Source organism: Protomyctophum bolini (genome assembly GCF_963924005.1).
Source record: "Protomyctophum bolini genome assembly, chromosome: 20".
Taxonomy (NCBI): domain Eukaryota; kingdom Metazoa; phylum Chordata; class Actinopteri; order Myctophiformes; family Myctophidae; genus Protomyctophum; species Protomyctophum bolini.
In genome coordinates, this window is record NC_137881.1 from 13,884,355 (window position 1) to 13,906,026 (window position 21,672).

Below are 21,672 nucleotides of genomic sequence, written 5' to 3' on the forward strand. Positions count from 1 at the left end.
AGCACAAACTCAATACAAAGACTGTTAACTGTGAGTGGACGACCCAATAAAGCATTACACTTGTTTACAAGAGGGTCCACCTTTTTCAATTCATCAAAACATTTAGAGACGTACAAATAGACAGGGTGTTGGTAGGGCGTTCCTGAGAGCTGTTGATATTAATAACAATATTTTTGCTTGTTTAGGTTTTATGTTCTCACTGAAGTAAATTTTTAAATCTTTCTTTCAGTGCTGTTTAGCTTCCTCTCCTATGGACACAGTCAAGGTGAAGATTGATTTACGATCTGTTCTCTTTATTCACTCAATCAAGAGCACATTTCCACCTGTCACATATTTCATGCTCTCAATTGTTACGTATATTTATATCAGTTTGCTATATTAAGTCATGTTTTGTATTGTATATACTCGACTTGCTTGATACTCTGATTTAGTGCCAGAGATAAGAATGTTTCTAGCAATTGGAATCATCCTATACTTGTGTGCTTGTGGTCTATGTGTTTGACTGTTCAGTGAGACCAGAAGCTGTTCTGACCCTGGATCCCAACCGGTCCCAGATATTTACTGGAGAGTCTGTTAAATTCACATGTGACATGAGAGAAAGAGAGAAGACAGACTGGTGGTACACGATGTACCACAAGTACCAAAATGGTTATAACCTTAGCCCTTACAGTGATCAGAACACCATTCAACTTCAAGACGTGGTAGTGTCTCACAGTGGCGAATACCATTGTACTGGTTATCTGAAAACATACGTCCAGCTTCAAAAACATAGTAGTCGAGTCACTTTGATTGTGTCGGGTAAGTCATATCATCACACACTTTATTGTCACTGGCATTATGTTTACGATCTTTATCATAGAACTCTCATATAAACCATTTAATGGTCCATAATTTCTTATGTGACAGTTTTTAAGTTGCTCGATTCAGTATTTAGATATTTGATATTCATTTTAGCTGCCCCCACCCCCTTCCTATATAAACTCATTGTAACTTAATTTATTTTTTAATAATTATTTTAGATTGTTTTGTCTCCTGTGTAGACTCCTGGAGGAGCCTTTCCAGAAAACAATAATAATAATAAATAGTAATTGTTAGAGTTTCTATGAAACACAATGTACAGGGGTTCCATAATCCATATACCCATGATGTTTTTGTTAAATTAGTTGTTTATTTATATCCGAAATGATACGATTGTGTATCGTTAGTATCACTATCAGACAGGATTTTTTTTTAATGTAGGCCTACCGTTAGTACGTGAAAAACAAACAAACAATGCAATTCTAACAGTTGTCAATGTATTCATTCTTACTACTGGGGGAAAAAAAGTGTCTATGAAAGGAGGGAAGACAACCCGTCAACACAGTATTGCTGTCCTTACTCATTTAGACCTGAGGACGCATCTGTGTCGTGACTCGTGACACATTATAGCTTTTAACCACTTTAACCAATGTTTTTCAGAAAAGACATTTAGTAGAATCTGGTCTCAGGTCTTAATCAATCAGATCGCTAAAAACAATAACAATGTTGCCGTTTTGCTAGATGGCGACGTGATCCTGGATAGTCCTCCATTTGCCTTGTTTGAGCGCGAGACGGTGACACTGCGCTGTAGGCATCGCAATCCTGCGAATCCTCGGAATCAGACTGGTGCGACTTTCTACAAAAATGGACTCAAACAGGATTCAACCCCCATAGCAGGAGAGCTGACCATCAACATGGTGTCAAAATTACATGAAGGCTCCTACAAGTGTAAATTTGACTATCCTGCCAGTGCTGTATCACCAGAGAGCATGCTCAAAGTGGAAGGTACAGGCAGCACCAGCCATTTTGCGACGAGAAATGCACAATTATACAATTTTAAAGACAAACATCTGTCTGATAAATAACACGTCAACTCTGTGTCCACAGCTCTGCCTACCGCTACGGTCTCGGTTTCACCAGACCCGGCCTACACTGGAGAGACCGTGACCCTTACTTGTACCATACAGCCTGGCTATAGAGACTGGACTTACACATGGTACAGAGGTGACACTCCAACCGGAGATAAAGCTGGAAACACCCTCACCGTTAGTGAAGTGAAAGGTTCTGACCAGGACGATGATGGCTACTGGTGTCTGGGTACGAGGCAGTCCCGTCCCACAACCTCAGCAAAGAGCAATAAGAAAAAGATGGTTATTGGTAAGAAACCACTGAATGTTACACATTTACCGCTTTTAATGTCTGTTCTGTTAACTATAAAAGCATTCTATGGTACAAGTCTGCCTCTTTGCTGTGTGTTAACTTTTAACCCATTTTGGGCGGTTGTTATAATTTAGCTATTGAAAAATAGCAGATCTACAAGCTTGTATTGCGCCACCGAGTGGCACGCTACGAGCTTTTAGGTTTGCTATTTTTCTTTAATCGTACAAATGTGGCGCAAATCTTTGAATATACATTCTTTCAAAGTGTTTAACTCAGATCTAAATGGGTTAAATAACTTTTTATAACATTTCTATTTCTTGATGTGGTAAAACGATGTATAAATATAAATGTTAAATATTTTCGTTCAATTTGTTCAAATTAGAGGAAAAGCCAAAGCCTACACTGACATCAGACAGAACAAGTGTAATGAAATCAAATGGAGTGACCTTCACCTGTACTGTGGAAGACAGTACAGCTTCATGGACATTCTACTGGTACAGAGGCAGCAGTCGAGTGATGGTGACATATGGATCAACCAACACATTGACATTGTTGCCCTCCAGTGGAGACTACTGGTGTCGCGGAGGGAGAGGAGTCCCACTGTACTACACAGATTACAGCAACACAGTTTATATCTCTGTCTCTGGTGAGTTATACTATATGCTATTGTATAATGTGATTCTCGTGAAACAACTAACAACTAAAAGGTTTTAACCACATGAACCCTAGAATCGCAATAGTTGTGACACGTTGCGAGCTTGTATTGTATATATTCTAGTGGACCTATAATTCACCCCTGGGGGACTAGGGTTTACATAGTTATGGTCTATACTCACACTTGTAATTGAGACAATATCAAATATTTGACCTATTGTAATTTGTACAGCTTCAGCATTTAATTGTGTAATTCAAATGTGAATTTAGTTTTATATATTTCGTTTCATGCATGTATTTTAACTAAATGTATAACCATTGTTATTCTGTGCATCGAACAGTGGATAAGTGGATAGCACTGCTGCCTCAAGAGTGTGGCGTTTTCCGAGTATGGTTTACATGTACTCCTACAAACAACATGTAGTGACATACTAATGACAGTGCTCTTAACCTAACCTCGCATCACCAGGCTTTCCACATGGCTGAAAGCCTGGTTTTAAGTGTGCTATAGGCCTACAGACCAAAAGAACAACAGTTAACAGAGCAAAATATACAACAAATTAACACAACAAATCTTTAAAATACATCAAATTCAAAAACACACAGCCGAAAACAGTGATGTAGGGTCTGGGGTGCCAGTTTCAGTTGTGCTCAAAGGCCAGAGGATTAGAAGTGTCTATACTGTCTACAGACTGGGAAGCTCTAGACACCCCTTGTTTCAAATCTAATAGGCTATTTCCGACCCGTATCTCCCGTTTCTGGATCTACTGGATCAGAAAATTGCTGAACTTGTTGATCCCAGTCTATACTCTGGACCAAGGGTGGGCCTTTTGGATCTGGCCCAAGTGCATCTCAGTGGCTGCTATTAACTATCCTAAAATAATATAAAAGCGGTTTCTGACAGCCAGCGAGTGAGCAAACTGGTGTTGAAAAACTGCAGATATGTACAGTAGTAGCCTCGTGTAGCAAAACCAATATCACTGTGTGGATATATAGTCTCGTCCCTCTCAGTATTAGATTTCTTTCTGCAATGTCCCACCCCAAATTTGCATACTGGGCCCTGTGTGTGTGTGTGTGTGTGTGTGTGTGTGTGTGTGTGTGTGTGTGTGTGTGTGTGTGTGTGTGTGTGTGTGTGTGTGTGTGTGTTCGCAAAACGCAGCGATTGATGAGGACATGCTCATTTTCACAGTAAAGGCACGCCTCCAAGTGCTGCCAACCAAACTGAATCTATCAATCTGGTATCACAACAATCAAGACCCTCACTGTCTACTCTACACCATGGACAGCATCAGACCATAGAGTCTATGGGCTGTATTTTGCGTGTCTTAAGTACCAGGTCTTATTCCCTAACTTGAGTAAACTAAAGACCTGGAGGCGTGATCAATGCCATTTGGCTATTCTGAGTGGCCAAAGAGCATTGATCACGCCTCCAGGTCTTTAGTTTACTCAAGTTAGGGAATAAGACCTGGTACTTAAGACAAGCAAAATACAGCCCTATGTCTCATATATTAAACGGCTGTAAAATTTACAAAGGACTGTACTGTATATAGGGCATGACAGAATTGTGAACATTATTGCCAAAGATGTGTCACTGTCACCTATGTTTCATTCCTCCGTTGTGTTTCAAACAGCAGAGAGGTTTTTCTATTGGAAGTTGGCTGTGCTTTTGATTCAAGTTTAGAGGAAGCTTTCCTTACTAAACAAGTAAAATATCAACCATTACTACAGGCCATTATACAACAGGGCTATACGTGTCAGCTCATTGTTTTTATATTTGGCAGCCTGGGCCATGTCCACAGGCTAGTGGTCAGAGGCTTGAGGATTATAGGGTTGTCCAAGTGTAAGGCAAAGCAGCTTGCAACATACTGTTCAATCTCCTCCGTTATAGGCAGTCGGTCAATTTGGAGGAGAAGGTGCTTTTTGTACCCATGATTTACTTTCGGTGTTGGTAATATGACAGACTGAAGTGACCAATGTGTGCTGTGAATAAGTTCATGTGTTGCCTATATTCTGTACATTTAGGGCTTGTTGGGACTCAAGCACTGAGACACGTGATGTTTTGAGTGCGTAGTATATCAGAAGCAACTGAAAATATTTGTGCCCTTGATAATGTATTTTATAAATGTGGACTCAAATAAAGAAATCGAAATGTGTGTGTGTGTGTGTGTGTGTGTGTGTGTGTGTGTGTGTGTGTGTTACTTCTACAGAGCAACCAGTGCCTGTCCTCAGCAGACACCCTAACTTGCCCGAGAATTTCCTTGGAGAGACTGTTACTCTGAGATGTACGATAGATGGAGGAAGTGCCTCTGACTGGGAGTACTCATGGTGGAAGGATAATTACAACATCAAGACTTACAGAGAACATTATGTAATAGGTCCTTCTAAGATCTATTCCAGTGGCCAATACGTGTGTCGTGGACAACGCACGCATGACCAACAATTGTCCAAAGTCAGCAACAGCATCACTTTGTCTTTTAAAGGTAAAGCTATACTCTGCATAGCTTTGATGGTTTAAAATTGCAATTATGTTCTTTCTTCACACAAATGTTTTCATTCTTCCACCTTGTTGACTGCTCAGTTCACCGCATTCTTAGATGTTTTCTATGATAACGGAGATTCAAGTTGGATTTATTATAGATTCACGCACTATCATCAAGTGCGTGCGTGCGCGCACACACACACACACACACACACACACACACACACACACACCTCAGATTTCTCCAGAAAGAACCAGATTTTTAGTTTTACATTTGTCTTCTTGCTATGAGCAGATCAACCAAAGGCCACACTGAAAGCTGACCAAACAGAGCTACCAGTAGGGGGCAGTGTTACGCTGACCTGCTCTGTAGAGGAGTCGTCTGGATGGAGATACTACTGGTACCAACATGAACACTCACTGATCATACAAGATGATGCACAACACTCTAATGTAAGATATCGTTATCGTATCGTTATCGAGGTATGAACATGCACAATATCAGTATCTAAAAAAAGACAACGGTATCGCAATATTGTCGATATATAAATTAATCGATATAACGTCCGCTTCTAAAGCCAGCAACATCCCTCTGTTTTAGCCCGTGCCACTCGGTAAATAAAGCACCACTCTTTCATGCTTTTTAGCCCTGGTCCAGTGCGTTAGCGAACTCACTAACACACTTTTTTAAAATAATGTTTAGTTTTCAATGTTGCAACAATTAAAATATATAATGATTTCTTTAAGGTAATATTGTATATCGTATCGATATCGCAATATTTGTCATAAATACCGCGGTTTTGTCCATATCATGCAGCCCTACTTTAATGGACCAATCAGTGTGTCTGAAAGAGGAGTGTACAGGTGCAGAGGAGGGAGAGGACAACCTGTTTACTACACCCAATACAGTGATGAGGTCACCATATACACAATTGGTGAGTAATTTAGTTTGCTTTGTTATTGGCTGAAATATTCATTTTTATACATTTTTACGGCATAGCTGTAGACCACGTCATCTAGAACAGTGTTCGTCTGTACTGTAGAGCAGTGCTTTTGAACCAGTGGTCCTTGAGGGGTTCCAGGCAGTCCCCAGCTAAATGATGGAGAGTTGGTAACTAAATGGACCCTTATAGATCTTTAACTCTGGAGTTAACTCAAGAGTTACATTATTGTGCACTGATTTTTTAATGCACGGTGACTGGATATTTGGTACCGGCAATATCACCCGACACCGTACCTGTAACCTAGTCAGAATACCTGCATTGTTATGCTGGGCAACGTGTCACTTCAGGGATGTAGCTGACAATTTAGTTGCCCTACTCGTAGGATATTTGTGCTGCCCCCCCTCCCGACGAGAGCGCTGCATTTCCACATTCAGATCGGCTATTTTCGCCGTTTGCGAGGAGGCGTGTTCCCCTACTCGCGTATTCCGCGTATACATAGCGACGGCACTGTGTCACTTTACCATTACCATCACAACAGTGCTGCTTATACATAAGATACATTAGTTCTATGAACAAACTGCTGAATACATTTTTTGAAGGGTGCTAGTCCCTCCTATTGGTGTGTGTCTACAAACTGTCCTAAACAAAAATTAAATTCCCATTGACAATGAATGGACAATTTTACATCATAGTGTAAAATAGACATGTCTATTTTACATCATGATGATGTACGACGATAGGAGCACCCCACACTTCATACTCAATGTTCCTCCGCTCTGGCTTCAACATTAGTTTAGAATCAAACTTCTAGAGACAGACATACCGGTATAGAGATCTGCAGTATAATCAATCATGTTCTATGCTAATATGGACTTCTTAATGTAAACAGTGGGCAGGTCTGCTGTGATCCTGAAGCCCAGTTGGTCTCACATTTTCCGTGGAGAGACCATCACTCTCAAGTGTGAGATACTGGAGAAAGGGGACAGAGACTGGACCTATGAATGGAGCACAACCAGTTCGTCTCGATATAGACCAGGGAACCAAGCTGAATTCAAGATCAGCCCTGCCTTTGAGTCTCTTACTGGAGACTACAAGTGTAAAGGCCGTCCCAAAGATGACCTGCAGTCTTCAACAGCGTGGAGTGATGTTGTTACATTTACTGTGTCAGGTAAGTCAGAATGTACTGCATTTAATATAAAGGGTTTTAAGGGAACATTCCAAGCGAATTGGAGAGTGAACTTCCCCAACTAAACTCAGTAACAAAAGATCGGAAACTTAACTTTGGTCCATTATTTCACCACTTTAATAATACTAATTGGTATTGTATTTTATATCATTTTAATCGTCGATTAGTCACTGAGGTATAGCTTGTAAGCTGTTGTGGCTGCGTTTGGATCTTCCACCCGCTACTGAGTTGCCACTGAGTGTAAAAGATAATAGTGTCAAAATTGCCAATATGTGTTGCTTTTTAGTACAAGAGTGCAATCATTCAATCCACTAAGCAACTCAAAACAAGGATGAATACCAACCACTTGCCATTTTGGCAAAATTTGTGGAGGCACTACCCACGAACCCCACGAACGCCCGATCCTTACAAGCTATAGCCTACCTTGTTGTAAAGGTGACCAATCAACGATTAAAATGATTCAATAATACCTATTGGTAAAGTGGAGAAGAAATAATGGACCAAAGTTAGGTTTCCAAACTTTTGTTGCTGAATTTATCTTGTGCAGACTCCAGGCATTGCATGAAACATCAATAACAATATCTTTAACTACAACATGTCAAATTTAAACCAGAGAAAATGTGCTTTCCAACAGCCAAACCCCAGGCTGCTCTGATAGTGTCTCCTCAATGGTTGAGTCCTGGAGCCGCAGTGACTCTGAGCTGTAAGGTTAAAGAATCTCCTGCAGGCTGGATGTTCTACTGGTACAGAGCTGTTCCTAAACCATCTTACAACTCCTACACTCTTGAGCTCTTATCTGGTAATGGGACTGTAGATGGATCCTACATCATCCATGGTGCTACAGGCACAGGAGGATATGTGTGTAAAGCTGGCAGAGGAGATCCAGTTTATTACACTGAGAACAGTAAACCTCAGTTTGTGTGGTCTGGTGGTGAGTGCGACTCATAATAGAACATTCTTAATTCGTCTAGATTATTTTCTTGACATTCTACAGCACAGACCTATAGTGATTAATTATCTCATTGTAACACTGCTGTTCGTTTGACCTCTGATCCCGTGTTGTGTTTTAGATCTTGTGAATTCTTCAGCTTCTCTCACGGTGAGATCTAACAGAACTCAGCACTTCGGCTCTGAGTATGTCTCACTGAGCTGTGTGGGAAACTCTACCGAATGGAAAGTGAAGAGTTACACCGATTCATTGCATGAGTACTCTGGACTTTCAATGACCGGATCTACACGGACCAGATATTTATATCCTAGTGACAGTGGACTGAGTGGAGTGTACTGGTGTGAGTCTGGATTGGGACAGTCCAGCAATGCTGTCAACATCACAGTACATGGTGAGCAGTGTTGAGTTTGACAGCAAATTTTAGTTTTAGTCACATTTTTATTTATTTTTTTATTTGTTGAAATTGTGAATATATTTAGTCTTGGTTTTAGTCATCGTAGCTTAGTTTTTTATTCAGTTTCTATTTAAAAAGGTAGTCAAAAGGTAGACAAAATCAACACTAATGGTGAGTCCAGTTACTTCATTCACTACCTGAAAATAGAGCAGCGATCCATCAATTCATTATTGGCATATTGTTTTTTTTTTTGCTCAGCGTGAATCCTAACATGTGGACTGTTATTAACTCGTCAACTGTTTTACAGATGGTTCTGTCATCCTGGTGAGTCCTGTCGACCCTGTGACTGAGGGACACCCTGTGACTCTAAGATGCAAACACAGAACAGACTTGTCACTTTCCAACGTGGACTTTTATAGAAATGATGAACTGGTCCGAAATAAAACCAATGGAGAGATGATCATACCAGCTGTATCTAAGTCTGATGAGGGCTTCTACAAGTGTAAATACTCTGGAGGAGAATCACCACAGAGCTGGATGGCAGTGAGATGTGAGTAGACTAGACTGACAACAATTTAATGAATTTACCATTGTATATGGAGAGGAAAGTACAGGCATTCATGTTTTACTTACACTTAATCTAGGCACTAGAAAAACACTCAAGGTTTTCTAAATTTAATAATAATATAAAAAGACAATCCAGCTTTGTTTGTAGACTTACTGTAGATGGTAACAAACATAACAGTCGCAATTTTAAATAACAGTAGTTGAATCACAATTGTATGTATACGCTATACCCTCAAATTTATTTTTTTATCTTACTTGTCCTCTAGTGTCTCGCACTTCAGTGTCTGGGCCTGCAGAACAGATTTCTCCACATGTAGTGGGACTGACTGTGGGACTTCTTGTTGTGATTCTACTGACTATCCTTCTGCTCCTGCTGTATCGATACAGAACAGCTAAAGGTGAGAAGAACCAGTCAAGGGCTTGTATCATTAAAAAAAACACTCATTATGTGAAAGGACTGGCTTGTAGAGTAAAACACTAATAATATAGTTTGCTTTTTTTGTACAGAATCATGTTGTCTCAGGTACAGTAGGTATAACTCTCTTAAACTCTCATCTTAAAACATGGTCACAGTAGATGTTGCATCTACTTTACTACTTCATGCTGCTAAATATGTACCTTGAACTAGATCTGTCAAGTCCCAAGGAACCAATCGGGACTCAGAGAAGACAACCAACCAGAGAGGAAGTCCAGGCACCGTAAACTCCACACTTGTGCAAGGTTAGCCATCGAGTCAATTTGCGTGAAATGTTCTACTCACAATCTATGGACCATTACCTGAAATCCCAGTTTAAGAGAAGTTTGTACGTGGAAATGTGTACAAAAAATATAGCTGCAAGCAGTGATAACGGGCATAATGTGTTGTCTTTCTTTCTGTCTGGCCTGTCTGTATGTATGTTTGGGGTACGAACATCTCCAATACCGCTGGGTGACCTAAAGTGGCACTGTTGAGCAGCCTAAAAGGGCTTATTGCTTGGTCCGCTGCTTGCAGCTATATCTTTGTATTGTAATAGGGAGCCGTTAGAATTTACAGAATCATAAAGTAACAACAACTGGTGATTCTTTTGTTATGTCTATGTTTTTTTTCATTCAGATAAGACTACAGCCGAGTCCAGTGATGATGTGACATATTCCCAGATTGAACTAAAAAATGTGGGCAAGAAAAAGAAGAGTAAGAGAAAAACAACATTATGAAATATTGTGCTATCACTGCTATGTTGTCACTCATGCACATGAAGAAATAGCAATAGGCTGAGAGCCTGCTCAGAGAGTTAGTCCATGAACTTCACAAAGTGGGTCTACTACCACACACTGGCCAACACGTGAACCATGTTCTGACAGGCTGCGTCTTCCTAACACTGTATAATCATGTGAATATAGGTAGCATAGTGTATACCTAAACATAAATGTCTTCATAGCAGTGTATAATAATTTGTAGTATAGCTAGCTAACATGATTAAAAGTGTTTCTAACAGTGAGTTTTCTCCACAGAGAGTCCTGCTGATACACTTGAGAGCTCTTTGTATTCTGAAGTGAAGACTGGATCAGCCACAGGTAGGCCGGCCTACATTGTGTTTTTTATAACATTCATAAATCTTCAACCACAGGGTGATTTAATGGTTATGATTTTGAACTGTGGCTGGTGAAGTTCCTTATAGTTTCCCTTTCACTTCACGAGACAAAACAGCCATTGGACAAGGTTGAACTCCATGCTAGAAATATGTTTGTCCTTGAAATTGTGTTTTCTTAGATTTTATTTTCAGAAAACATAAATGACCATATAGCATTTCCAATTAATTCATAATGTTGCCATGTTGTGCTAAATATATGACATGAGTGCATGTGTCCCTTTCAAGTTTGCATCTGTGTGTTTTATAATGAGTTTAGGTCTGCATACAGCATGATGCATCACATAACCTAGTCTAATCCTGCATAAAGAATACTATGGTATGACGTGTGTGATGTGTTGTACTGTAGAAGGAACAGGAGAACCAGATGTGACTTACGCCCAGGTTAACATTCAAAGCAAACGCAAAGCCAAGAATAAGAAAGGCAAGTGGAAAATGCATATTCTCCTACTATGCCTTGTCACCATCGCACCTGCTTCAAATTTTCTACCGGGTGTGCGGAAGCCTTCTCTCCATACACTCTCAAGAGTAAAAGTATTGTTAAACATCTGCATTACTTAATATACAAGAAGTCTACACAATTAGAGAATGTAGAAGAATTGTTATTTTGATCAACGTTTGCCTGTTATCACTCCTATGTTACCAACATCTATTCAGCAAGGAATTATCCAACGACAACAAATTATGAAAACGTTTTGGGTCATCAAATGGTGGTCCATGGCTCAAATGCTGAATAAATAATGGGCCTTAATATGAAAAGGGTTGAAAACCACTGACATATACTAATCATTTCTGCTAACATCTTCTGTGTATACATTTCCATTCACTGAATGACCAGATCCAGAAAAAACTGAAGATACAGTGTATTCCCAGATCAAGCCATAAACAGCCCGTGGTAAGATTACATTTCTTTTACAGGTGAAATAGAAATAGCCAGTCTGCTATGTAATGACAGTGAGTCAGTATATTGAGTTTGTAAAGTTTGTCTGCTGTTGTTTTGTTCCAGGGTGGTAAAAAAAGGGTGTCAGGAAAACGACGTAGAAGATGACGTGAAAGAAGCTTTCAAGAAGAGTTGTTTGTACACAGACACTATAATGAGGCATATACTAACAAATTGAATCCCATTTCAACAAACCCTTTAAACTGCATTGTGTGCTACGCAGAACGCATAGATGAACCAGATCTCCATAGCATCTATCCCTGTCTCCCCATCCCTTGTCTATTAAAACAAAGAAAAATAACACACATCCAACACCCAAAGTGAGACAAACTTAACTACCATCAGGCTGGCTGTTTCAGCTTTGTGATCACGTCAAATTATGAATAGTTAAACGTAATTGATTACTACATTTTTGCACAGTTACAGACCATTGTATATTAAACTATGATTCCTACTTTGAATAAAATGCACTCAAACTTGAATGTAATTAATTTATGTTTGTTCTAAAAAATAAACCGAGTATGTGCAACAACAACTAGTCAACTCAAGCTTCTCTCTCAATTATTGCTGCAATATCCTTTCAATGCAATCCCATTCGTGAAGCACTTCTCATTATGCTAGTTTCCACTGGTGCCGGTATAGTGTGGACTGCCATTCCCAGCAAACATGAAAATGTTCTTCTTACACAGGAAAAATGCAATGTGAAGGCAGAAGAGAATATTGCTGGGGGTTATCCACCTAACATATCAGTACGGTTTGTATTGTCTCTTGAACACAATCTAAAACAAGGAGCATTTATAACATAATCTAGACCACTAGATTATGTTTTTGGAAGAAAAAAACAAGACAAGCTACAAATATGCTAATCTTATACCGGTAGGCTTGTTTGCTAGTGGCTAACTGTAATGGAATTTTGAATTCATAAAAAGGCACTTGATGTGACCTCCAGTCACCACATGGTGTCGCCAAACTACCAAACTGAAGAGAGTACTGTCTTATGGTTATTGTGCATTTTGTAGGATTCATTACCCAACCCAGCCCTTACAGTATTAGAGCAGGCTGCTTTTCATATACTGTACAACTTTCTGTATGCATGTGTGCCCACAGTAAGCTGAATTATAAAAAGTGTGAATGGAGTTTCTAGGTGAAAGTGATTGTAAATAAATTGTTTTGCAACTAAAGTTCAAGACGGTGTTTTAAAACTATGGATGTTTAATTTAAGATCTGTGCAGAGTGCTCCAGTAGTTCATTTGGGTAGTCTCGTGCCCGGGGAAAAAACTATCTTCGTTAGTTCGTTGTATGTATGTTGGCTAGTCCTCCCTCCCACCTTTGTTGAAGCTGCTCTGTCTGACTCATTGCTCACAAACATTACATTCAGCAATACTGACTAGTGGTCCCACTGGTATCACTTCTTTTTTCCTAAAAATAAAGAGTCAGAAATCCCTGTGTATGGGTATGGGCAGCCTAACTGATTCCAAGATAGTGAGCCGCACATTTGACAGGGTATACTCACAGGGTAGTTCAGTTTGCTTATAGCATTCTGATTTCTGCATGCATACATGACACTTACAATAGAATGCCAAATATAGGGAAGCCAGGTTGAGAGTGATATAAGGGCCTATAACACTGGCATCCCTATTTTTGAGGGGCACTAGCCCCTCCTATATACAGGTTTAATGTTTGTTTTTAGTTAAACAAACATTAAAAACGGCATTGACAATGAAGGGAAATTCACGTCATCTTGTCCCTAACACAAACATTAAATACCATTAACAATAAAGAGAGTTTGTTTGTTTTACATCACCTAATCATAGCAATATGAGTTAGACTTTAATATATTAGCACCCCTCACTTCACACAGGTGTGATTATTTATGCCTATATACTAATATAGGCATACCCACCATGTTGTAAAACAAGCGAAATGCATAACAACCACAAATCACATTCACAAGCTCAGACATGTATTATTAATGGTAGGAGCCAAAACGCAAGGAATATTTCGACATCCTGACTAGATTAAAACAAAACAAAAGTGCGCAGCACCCCGGTAGCTCAACCAGTTCATGCTTTCACTTCCCATCTTCCCCGTAGCTTTTCACTATCATGTCCACAGTCTCCACACTTCCCGTTTGTACAATGTTTGCTTTGTTTAGCAGGGAAATAAGTCTGCTTTCCCTGGGCATTTACAGTATAGTATAGTGACCAACTTTTGGTATGTGACAAGTTCCACTTTCTCTAGATAATCGTAATCGTAAGTTTTGTCATCCTAGGACTATGCTAGTGCAAACCCTATAGTCACCACCAGCGCTCTGGAAGCAAAAAAACTACTTAGATTATAGTATATAGTAGCCTTCATGTTTTCTTTATCTGTTCCAGGGGGTCCCAAGATAAACTAGAAAAAGTTCCCCTCGGGGGACAGGTTTCCACCAGGGCAGGTCAGGTTGTGGCCTCCTGGTGGCGCTATAATAGGCCAATGTTGCGTAAATTGCACGCTGAGTTCATGATTATAGGCTTTTTGTTCAAAACGGGCCAATCCTGCAAACGTGGAAAGCCAATGTTAGCCAATTAGGATGGAATATGAAATATTGGACAGATCTGGCTTGAACACATGACTATAGAGATAGTGTGTAACTTGGCATTGACCGGGTTAATGGTGCCGGAGATTAGCTGTACACAGATGGACACACGGACACACACACGGACGGAGTGCAAAACATACTCTCTCCATAAAAGTACCATAAATCATATAATTGTTGTAATGCGGATAAGGTTTTATGGACAAAGGTCTTAACAGAAATGGCTCAGTTTGAAACTTTTCATATCAGTCAGCCCTAAAACCACAGACAAAGACCTTCCTAATAGACGTTTCAGTGCTGCTCAAACCAAACCACAGGTGACTGTGGTTTGGTGCCTTAAATACAAAATAAAGGTGCATAATGAGGTAAAATGACTCATAATCTACCTCTCCGTTCCACATATACACCCACCCACCATGAAACATTTTTCATCTGAACTATTGTTCAATATAGCCTGAGAGAGAGAGAGACAGAGAGAAAGTGTGCGTGTGCGTGTGTGTGCCTCTTTCTCTGTCTCATAAGGGCTCCAAAGAGGAAACAGCATTGATAGACTTCACAGAGATGGCCCGTGGTCGCTTCCCTTGCCTGCCCTGCAAATTATTTCCCCTGCTGCTCATGCTATTGTTCCACGGTAGGTTCCTGTTCTAAACTCTGTCCACTTTAAAACGTTTAACTGTCACTCTGTCAGTAAAGATCTGTTTGATCAGTGAATTTATTTTTAACAGTGAAAGATAGAAATATATATATGTGAACTTGCTGCTGTCTTGTGTTTGAAATATTTTTTTGAAGTTTGCTATTAATACAATATATATTTAAAATAAACATTTAATCATAAAAAGTAACAATGAAATGATTAAATGAGCAACTGACTCAAAGTGCCGATGGTTTCACAGTGGTTTCACAGCCATGGAGTTGCACAACTCCATGGCTCCTGGGTGAAACGGGACTTCAGAGAACCAATGGGGGAAATAGTTTCTAAAAAGTGTAATGCAATTTGAATAAAGTTTATGTTATGATTAGGCTTATAAAGTAGGCCTTGCCGCCTATAATGATTATTTATCAGCGCTTATAAATATAATTCTATGAGAAGATTATAATATCTTATTTTTGTGTGTTCATAATGCGCTATAAACATGGGATGCAGAGCAAGTGTTACCGAATATTCTAGTGACTATGAGAAAAACGTGGTTAGATATCGTTGGAAGTGGTATGAAGAATGTTGATGTCAGCAGATTTCCTGCATCTACCATGCAAAAAAAGAGGGGGGAAAAACAACTTTAAACAACTTCATTACCACAAGGGTGTAGCAGTAGGGGGATTATTCATTATGTGAGTTTAAAATATGTTAAAGAAAATATGTACAAAGGATAGGCATCAATAAGCTATGAGCTTCAGCCTATGCCTTTTCGATCAACCATAAGAGAATGTGAATATTCTAGGTAATGATTTGTTACAATGTTGAATTGATCGAAATAAACTAAACCTCTCTCTCTCTCTCTCTCTCTCTCTCTCTCTCTCTCTCTCTCTCTCTCTCTCTCTCTCTCTCTCTCTCTCTCTCTCTCTCTCTCTCTCTCTCTCTCTCTCTCTCTCTCTCTCTCTCTCTCTCTCTCTCTCTCTCTCTCTCTCTCTCTCTCTCTCTCTCTCTCTCTCTCTCTCTCTCTCTCTCTCTCTCTCTCTCTCTCTCTCTCTCTCTCTCAGATGTGGACACTGCCAGTTGCAGAGATATTAAAAAGAAAGTTGGGGAAACTGCAGAGTTTTCAGTCAATGGATGCTTACAGGAGGGAAATATTATTACACCAACATGGAACTTTGGAAAAGATCAAGTTGTTGTGGTAGAAATGGACGAAAATCGTTATATACCACCATCAAATAACCCTCAATTTAAAGGCAGAGTAGAGATGAACCCTGACAATTTTAGTTTGACAATAAAACACCTGACTCATCAAGACTCAGGAGAGTACAGCTTTGTCTCAGATACAGATGAGGGACAACATCCTACAATTGTCATCACTCTGAATGTTTATGGTAAGACATTCATTTTCCACATAGGAGAATAACGTGCTCTCTACTTGTCTTTCTTTTATAGAGATCATTGTATTGTGGTATGATATGGTTATAATATATGTGCCAGTGCAACAAAAACAGCTAGGCTACTGTATCATGGCATTTAGCAAAAGCTTGAAGTTACAGCATAAAGTATGTTTAATTCAATGTTTGTCATTCTTGCATGTGCCACTTCATTTAACAGGCCCCTTAACCAGTGGTACTGCTGCCATATATCAATTCTTGGCACAAAAACGTTTGTTAAGATCCACTGATTTAGAAGGCATTTGTAAAATCGGCCTCAGGTCTTGGTTGAATGTACCAATTTAGTTTAACAGACTTTGTTGCTTCATCAGATTCCATCAGTAAGGAACCTGATGTGACAGAGTCCGCTTATACCTGGCATGCAGAGAACAACTCCTGTCTGGTTTCACTCGAATGCCGTGCTGCAACCCCGCATGCTGACAACATCACCTATAGCTGGACCGTAGGGAACCAGACCTTAGAGGGGGGTCACAACAAGGTGAATGTGTCCCTCCTGGCAGAAGAGGAAGATTCCACTGTCCACTGCACAGTTACCAACGCCATCAGTCAGCAGTCTGCATCGAAAACGGTGTCGTGCAAGCACCCGGGTAAGAAGAGCAGGATGGGGTCATTCGAACAGCATTATGAGACAGCCTGTTGGCCGAGACTGTTATTGTGCCATATTATGACACAAGCGTGTGTGTGTGTGTGTGTGTGTGTGTGTGTGTGTGTGTGTACATGTACGTGTACACACAGTTAGTAATTTCATTACAGGTTCAGAGTCAGAGCAGTTGTTTATCGGCGCTATTACAGCCGGGACTGTTGGTTTGTTGCTGGCTGTGGCTCTATCTGTTGCCTGCTACTATAATCGAAGATCAGCAGGTAAGGAAGAACACCTAGTTAATTAATATTAATGTATATTTGAAATTCTTTATACCGTAAATAAATGATCTGTGTCATCGGACTGTCCTTCGATTTAACCTCTGACTCCTAGCTCGAGTCATTCATAGATGATTTGTCAGTGGTAGATGAGGGTATTGAGTATTAGTCTACTCATTCAAGATGTCAAAGTAACGGACCACACGTCAGCCAATAGCAAGAACCGAGCCTAGACAGTAACGCAGTAGGCTACCATTTCAAATCTTTTTTCATCTTTTTCATTTTACACTCTCAAGAATTACATTATTGTTAAACATGTGCATTACTTAATTTACAAGAAGTATACACAATTTGCCTGTTTTCTCTCCTACTATGGTACCACATCAATACAGCATGGAATTGTGGACAAAATCTTATCCAACGACAACAAAATATTCTTAGTTTTGGGTCTGCGAGGCTAAATGTCATCAAATAGTGGTCCGTGGCTCAAATACAGAATAAATAATGGGCCTTGATATGAAAAGGGTTTAAAACCACTGGAATAGAACATTTCACCCATTATGTGATCAGACCCCACTGGTCTCCTCCATCCATCCTCACTCTCATTATCTGCCTATGTGTACTCCCTGGCTGAGCCACCAGGTGTCCCCTCCCAATGTCTTTCGATGATGTCTTCATGACTAAATCTCATGTCCATTGTTGCAATAGCAGGTCAACTGAGCCATTCTGATTGTAAAATGTTAAAACCTCAGCAAGAATCAAAGAGAATAGAATACTTCACTCATTGCACAGCAGCCATTCAGAAAACTATCAAGAATAGAACATCAAACTCAAAGGCCACCCAGAAAACTTTAAACAAGAAAATAACAGAGCAACACAGACATAATAGAATAATTCACTTACATCTAGTAGATCTGCATGGGTGGTCCTCACTGCTCATGTCCTGATGGGGCCACTGCCAAGTCTTGAAAATCTGAGTGCTCGTCCAGCCATAAGATAAGAGTCTGTGTCGATGTTCTCTCTTCAAACTCAGACACACCATGTCAGTTCAGTTCCAGAATCCAACAATAATGGGCTTAGGTTACCGGTCCATCCTTAGCGGGTGCTGAAAAACTGTCTCCTAGGCCTAGTCTAGTTCAGCTTCATCTTCTTCTACTGACCTTCTAGCTCTTTCTTCCAACCAGCTTTGAAAACGTCTGTCTGGAGTCTTTAGGCTTGTTTTCTGCCTCATGGACTTGAACTTGCTCCAAGAGGACCAGGACCAGCCTGGATACTTTCCCCCCATTTTCCTTTGTAGTTTGTAGTTTGTACTGCTGGCTTTTTCGGCTACAGCATACATAAACCCCATACATTTGACTGTGGAAGAAAACCGACATCCTACGTAGGCTACCCTACATCAGCTACCTGATAAGTAGGTGATAGTTACACCAGTTAAAGTCTTTGTAGATGTAGGTAGTAGCGGCCTATGGGAGCATTTGCACCACTTTAGCTAGTTAGGCTATCTTATTAAAAGCCAGCCCAGTGCTTTATTTATCTACCTGCGTAACCATGTTGAAGTAGGACATACATAACATTTTATCACTCAACGGACCAGTCACAACATAAACACACCTGGCTGTGATTGCGCAGAATGCACAGATTGCGCACGCAGCTCTCGCGCGACAAAGCATCAGCACCAATATAGGCAGCCTAAAGCTATTGCTTACTAGTACTGACTTTGATAATACTACTACTGTACGTTATGGCCATGGAGTTTTGTTAAAGGAAATTCGCTAGACGTTCCATCACGGTCAAGATAGGGACCGTCAACAAAGTGCAATATAGAAATGTATTTAAAATGTGAATTATGGATTGTTTCATTGAGATGTTTCTGTGTGAAGTTAACACACACACAAAATGTATTAGGCTATGTCCTATACCTTCAACTGTGATGTTTAAGTTTTGATGTCTAGTGCAGACAGTGGACAGTAAGGTTCCCAAACCTTTTCGTGTCAAGGACCCCCAAATTAACACTAATGAGCCTGTGGATTTGAAGAGATATGCCAGGGACCCCCCCATAACAGTGATTCTCCACCAATTTAATTTCAATGACCCCCAGTTTAACATGCATTAGGCTACGGACCCCCATTTAATGGCATTTCTATCTCTGGATGGATCCCAATTTATTGTAAAATCAATGTTTATTTAACGTACACATGGAACCAAATGGACCAAAAGTCTATCTGCTATTCTTTTTTAAACACTGTTCTAAATCCTAAGAGTTTTCTGAAAAACTTCTGTTGCTACAGTAGGCTATAGTATAGGCCTATAGCTAAATGGCACAGATGCCTAATGCTTTCCTGGTTTTAATGGGTTGAGGGAGGGCACAGCTCATTGGCCACAAGATTAATTTCCACAACATTAGGATCATGTGGGCAGTTTTCAACCAGTGGTCCGGGGACCACCAGTGGTCCGGTGGTATGAAACCAAATGGACCTTTTACGGGTCCATTTGGTTTCATTTTAGATATTACAGGGTTGAAAGGGTTGAAAACCACTGTCTTATATCTTGTGGCTACAGGATCAGGATCTCGTTCTCGTGGGAATGTCATCTTTCTCACCACCAGGTCACCTCTCCTCTTCCATAAGATCGCAGTCATTATGGAGGTCATGGAGTGTATGGCGTTAAAATATGTTGTTGATTATTGTCAGTGCTCAGTGGTTAAATCTTAAACTGTCTCCCATGCCAGCAGGAAGAAATGGACCTGAAACAATATATGCTACTGTGTCTGACAGTGAGGTAAGTATACTACCTGCCTTTAATTCATGTGCTCACATGTGTGCTTCAATATACACACACACTATCAGCAACTTTCATACTAATCCTTATCCTTTTGAGTGAAGTGTGATTGTTCCTCCTCAAAACAGCTGTGTGTGTATGTGTGTGCGTGCGTGCGTGTGTTTCCGCAATATTCCAGGTGAGATCAAATAGCTTGGTGGTGAACCAAAACACAATCTATGAATCCATTGGAGAAAGGATCAATTTAGTAACAGTTGGGATTGGGGTAAGATAATTGATTGAATACTTTATTAACAAAAGAAAAAAAACACAGAAAATTAGACACAGATTGGTATCTATATGTAATTGCATCTGGTTATGACCGCATCTGAGCTTGACTTTGTCTTCTGTGTTCTTGCACTGCACTTCTATCCTCAGTCTGTCTATGACAGGATCAATTTTAATCGTCCTCCGGTAGCCTCTACCTCTTCAATCCCGGATGTCTGCCAGACCCCAAAGCACCAGGTGACTGTCGGACCCTAAAGCACCGGACTGGCGGACTGCCAGGCCCTGAAACATCAGGTGATTGCCAGTTCCATCAGGTGTCTGCTAGGCCCTAATCTCTCAAGAGCAGATTCCAAGCTACACTGCTGAATCTGTCGACAGGGGCATTCAGAACGTGTACACATTGTCGTTAGTGGAAATTAAAACATAGGCGCCCCGCCGGAAGAGGAGGGTCTAAGGCGGAGCAAATGGGCAACATCCTGCTATCCACATTCTGTTTGGCGCCGCCCCAAGAGGCAAATTCAAAGGAAAACGGGGCACTTTTTCCAGATTGGCTAGGCCCTGGATGAATCATGAGGTGTCTGCCAGGCCCTAAAAACCATCAGCTATCTGCAATGCCCGCCCTAAATCATCATGGTGTCTGCCAGTCCCTATAAAACACCATAGCCTGTCCTAAAGGGGGCTCAGGCTTTTAAATGCATACATGAATAAGAAAAACAAACTGTAAATAGACCGATTTCTATATCAGTGTTATGCTGCATGGATACAAAGTATACTCTTTTTGTAACATTTCTCTTTCAATGTTGTTGAGATCATTTCATAATTATTTCATTCTTTGCACGTGTAAGGAGAATAATGACAATAAACGTGTCTTTTGCTGTTATACCGTCTATTCAAGGTATTATGTTATAAATAATAATAAATCTCTCCTTGAAATGAGTATTTGAAATGTTTCTCTCTTTAGACTGGTTATACGTTATAAAAGTAGGCTACCAGTATGCGGAAAGCAGTACTGTGTGTTTGATTTCATCTTAAATCATAATACTGTATATACTCTGTATGATGGTGTCGCTTGACAAAATAAATTAAGCTTAAAGCTGTTTCAATATTTACAATTTAAACTTAATCCAGAGCGACTTACATTATTAAGCAAGAACAAAAAAGCATGGGAATACATCACATAAAAA

The 21,672-nt window shown here is 40.1% G+C and overlaps 2 protein-coding genes across 3 annotated transcripts; both read left to right on the top strand.

Annotated features, from left to right (window-relative positions):
* Positions 1–235: 235 nt before the first annotated feature.
* Positions 236–12,345, top strand: LOC308335183 (uncharacterized protein). The gene is made up of 19 exons (XM_080792194.1): positions 236–265; positions 511–798; positions 1,540–1,803; positions 1,906–2,175; positions 2,561–2,824; positions 5,040–5,312; positions 5,607–5,764; positions 6,129–6,246; positions 7,145–7,423; positions 8,076–8,372; positions 8,512–8,781; positions 9,092–9,334; positions 9,618–9,749; positions 9,859–9,874; positions 9,980–10,071; positions 10,445–10,522; positions 10,843–10,905; positions 11,329–11,874; positions 11,986–12,345. Exons 2-18 carry the CDS (start codon positions 591–593, stop codon positions 11,538–11,540), a joined length of 3,237 nt encoding a protein of 1,078 aa, XP_080648320.1. The 5' UTR covers positions 236–265; positions 511–590; the 3' UTR covers positions 11,541–11,874; positions 11,986–12,345.
* Positions 12,346–15,057: 2,712 nt separating this feature from the next.
* LOC308335469 (SLAM family member 5-like) lies at positions 15,058–21,424 on the top strand. 2 transcript variants are annotated; one of them, XM_080792518.1, is made up of 7 exons: positions 15,058–15,128; positions 16,196–16,522; positions 16,897–17,172; positions 17,321–17,446; positions 20,172–20,221; positions 20,400–20,486; positions 20,639–21,424. In XM_080792518.1, exons 1-7 carry the CDS (start codon positions 15,059–15,061, stop codon positions 20,741–20,743), a joined length of 1,041 nt encoding a protein of 346 aa, XP_080648644.1. In that variant the 5' UTR covers position 15,058; the 3' UTR covers positions 20,744–21,424. The 2 variants fall into 2 exon arrangements, with proteins under 2 accessions (XP_080648644.1, XP_080648645.1); XM_080792519.1 differs by having other exon boundaries at positions 20,175–20,221.
* The last annotated feature ends 248 nt before the right edge of the window (positions 21,425–21,672 follow it).

What these genes read in the sequence shown, in the direction of transcription:
- LOC308335183 (XM_080792194.1), top strand. Translation starts at nt 591, where the DNA reads ATGAGAGAAAGAGAGAAGACAGACTGGTGGTACACGATGTACCACAAG. An exon ending in GAGCATGCTCAAAGTGGAAG is followed by an intron (nt 1,804 to 1,905) that starts GTACAGGCAGCA and finishes CTGTGTCCACAG; the next exon opens with CTCTGCCTACCGCTACGGTC. An exon ending in TCAGTTTGTGTGGTCTGGTG is followed by an intron (nt 8,373 to 8,511) that starts GTGAGTGCGACT and finishes GTTGTGTTTTAG; the next exon opens with ATCTTGTGAATTCTTCAGCT.
- LOC308335469 (XM_080792518.1), top strand. Translation starts at nt 15,059, where the DNA reads ATGGCCCGTGGTCGCTTCCCTTGCCTGCCCTGCAAATTATTTCCCCTG. An exon ending in GCTCATGCTATTGTTCCACG is followed by an intron (nt 15,129 to 16,195) that starts GTAGGTTCCTGT and finishes TCTCTCTCTCAG; the next exon opens with ATGTGGACACTGCCAGTTGC. An exon ending in TAGTAACAGTTGGGATTGGG is followed by an intron (nt 20,487 to 20,638) that starts GTAAGATAATTG and finishes TTCTATCCTCAG; the next exon opens with TCTGTCTATGACAGGATCAA.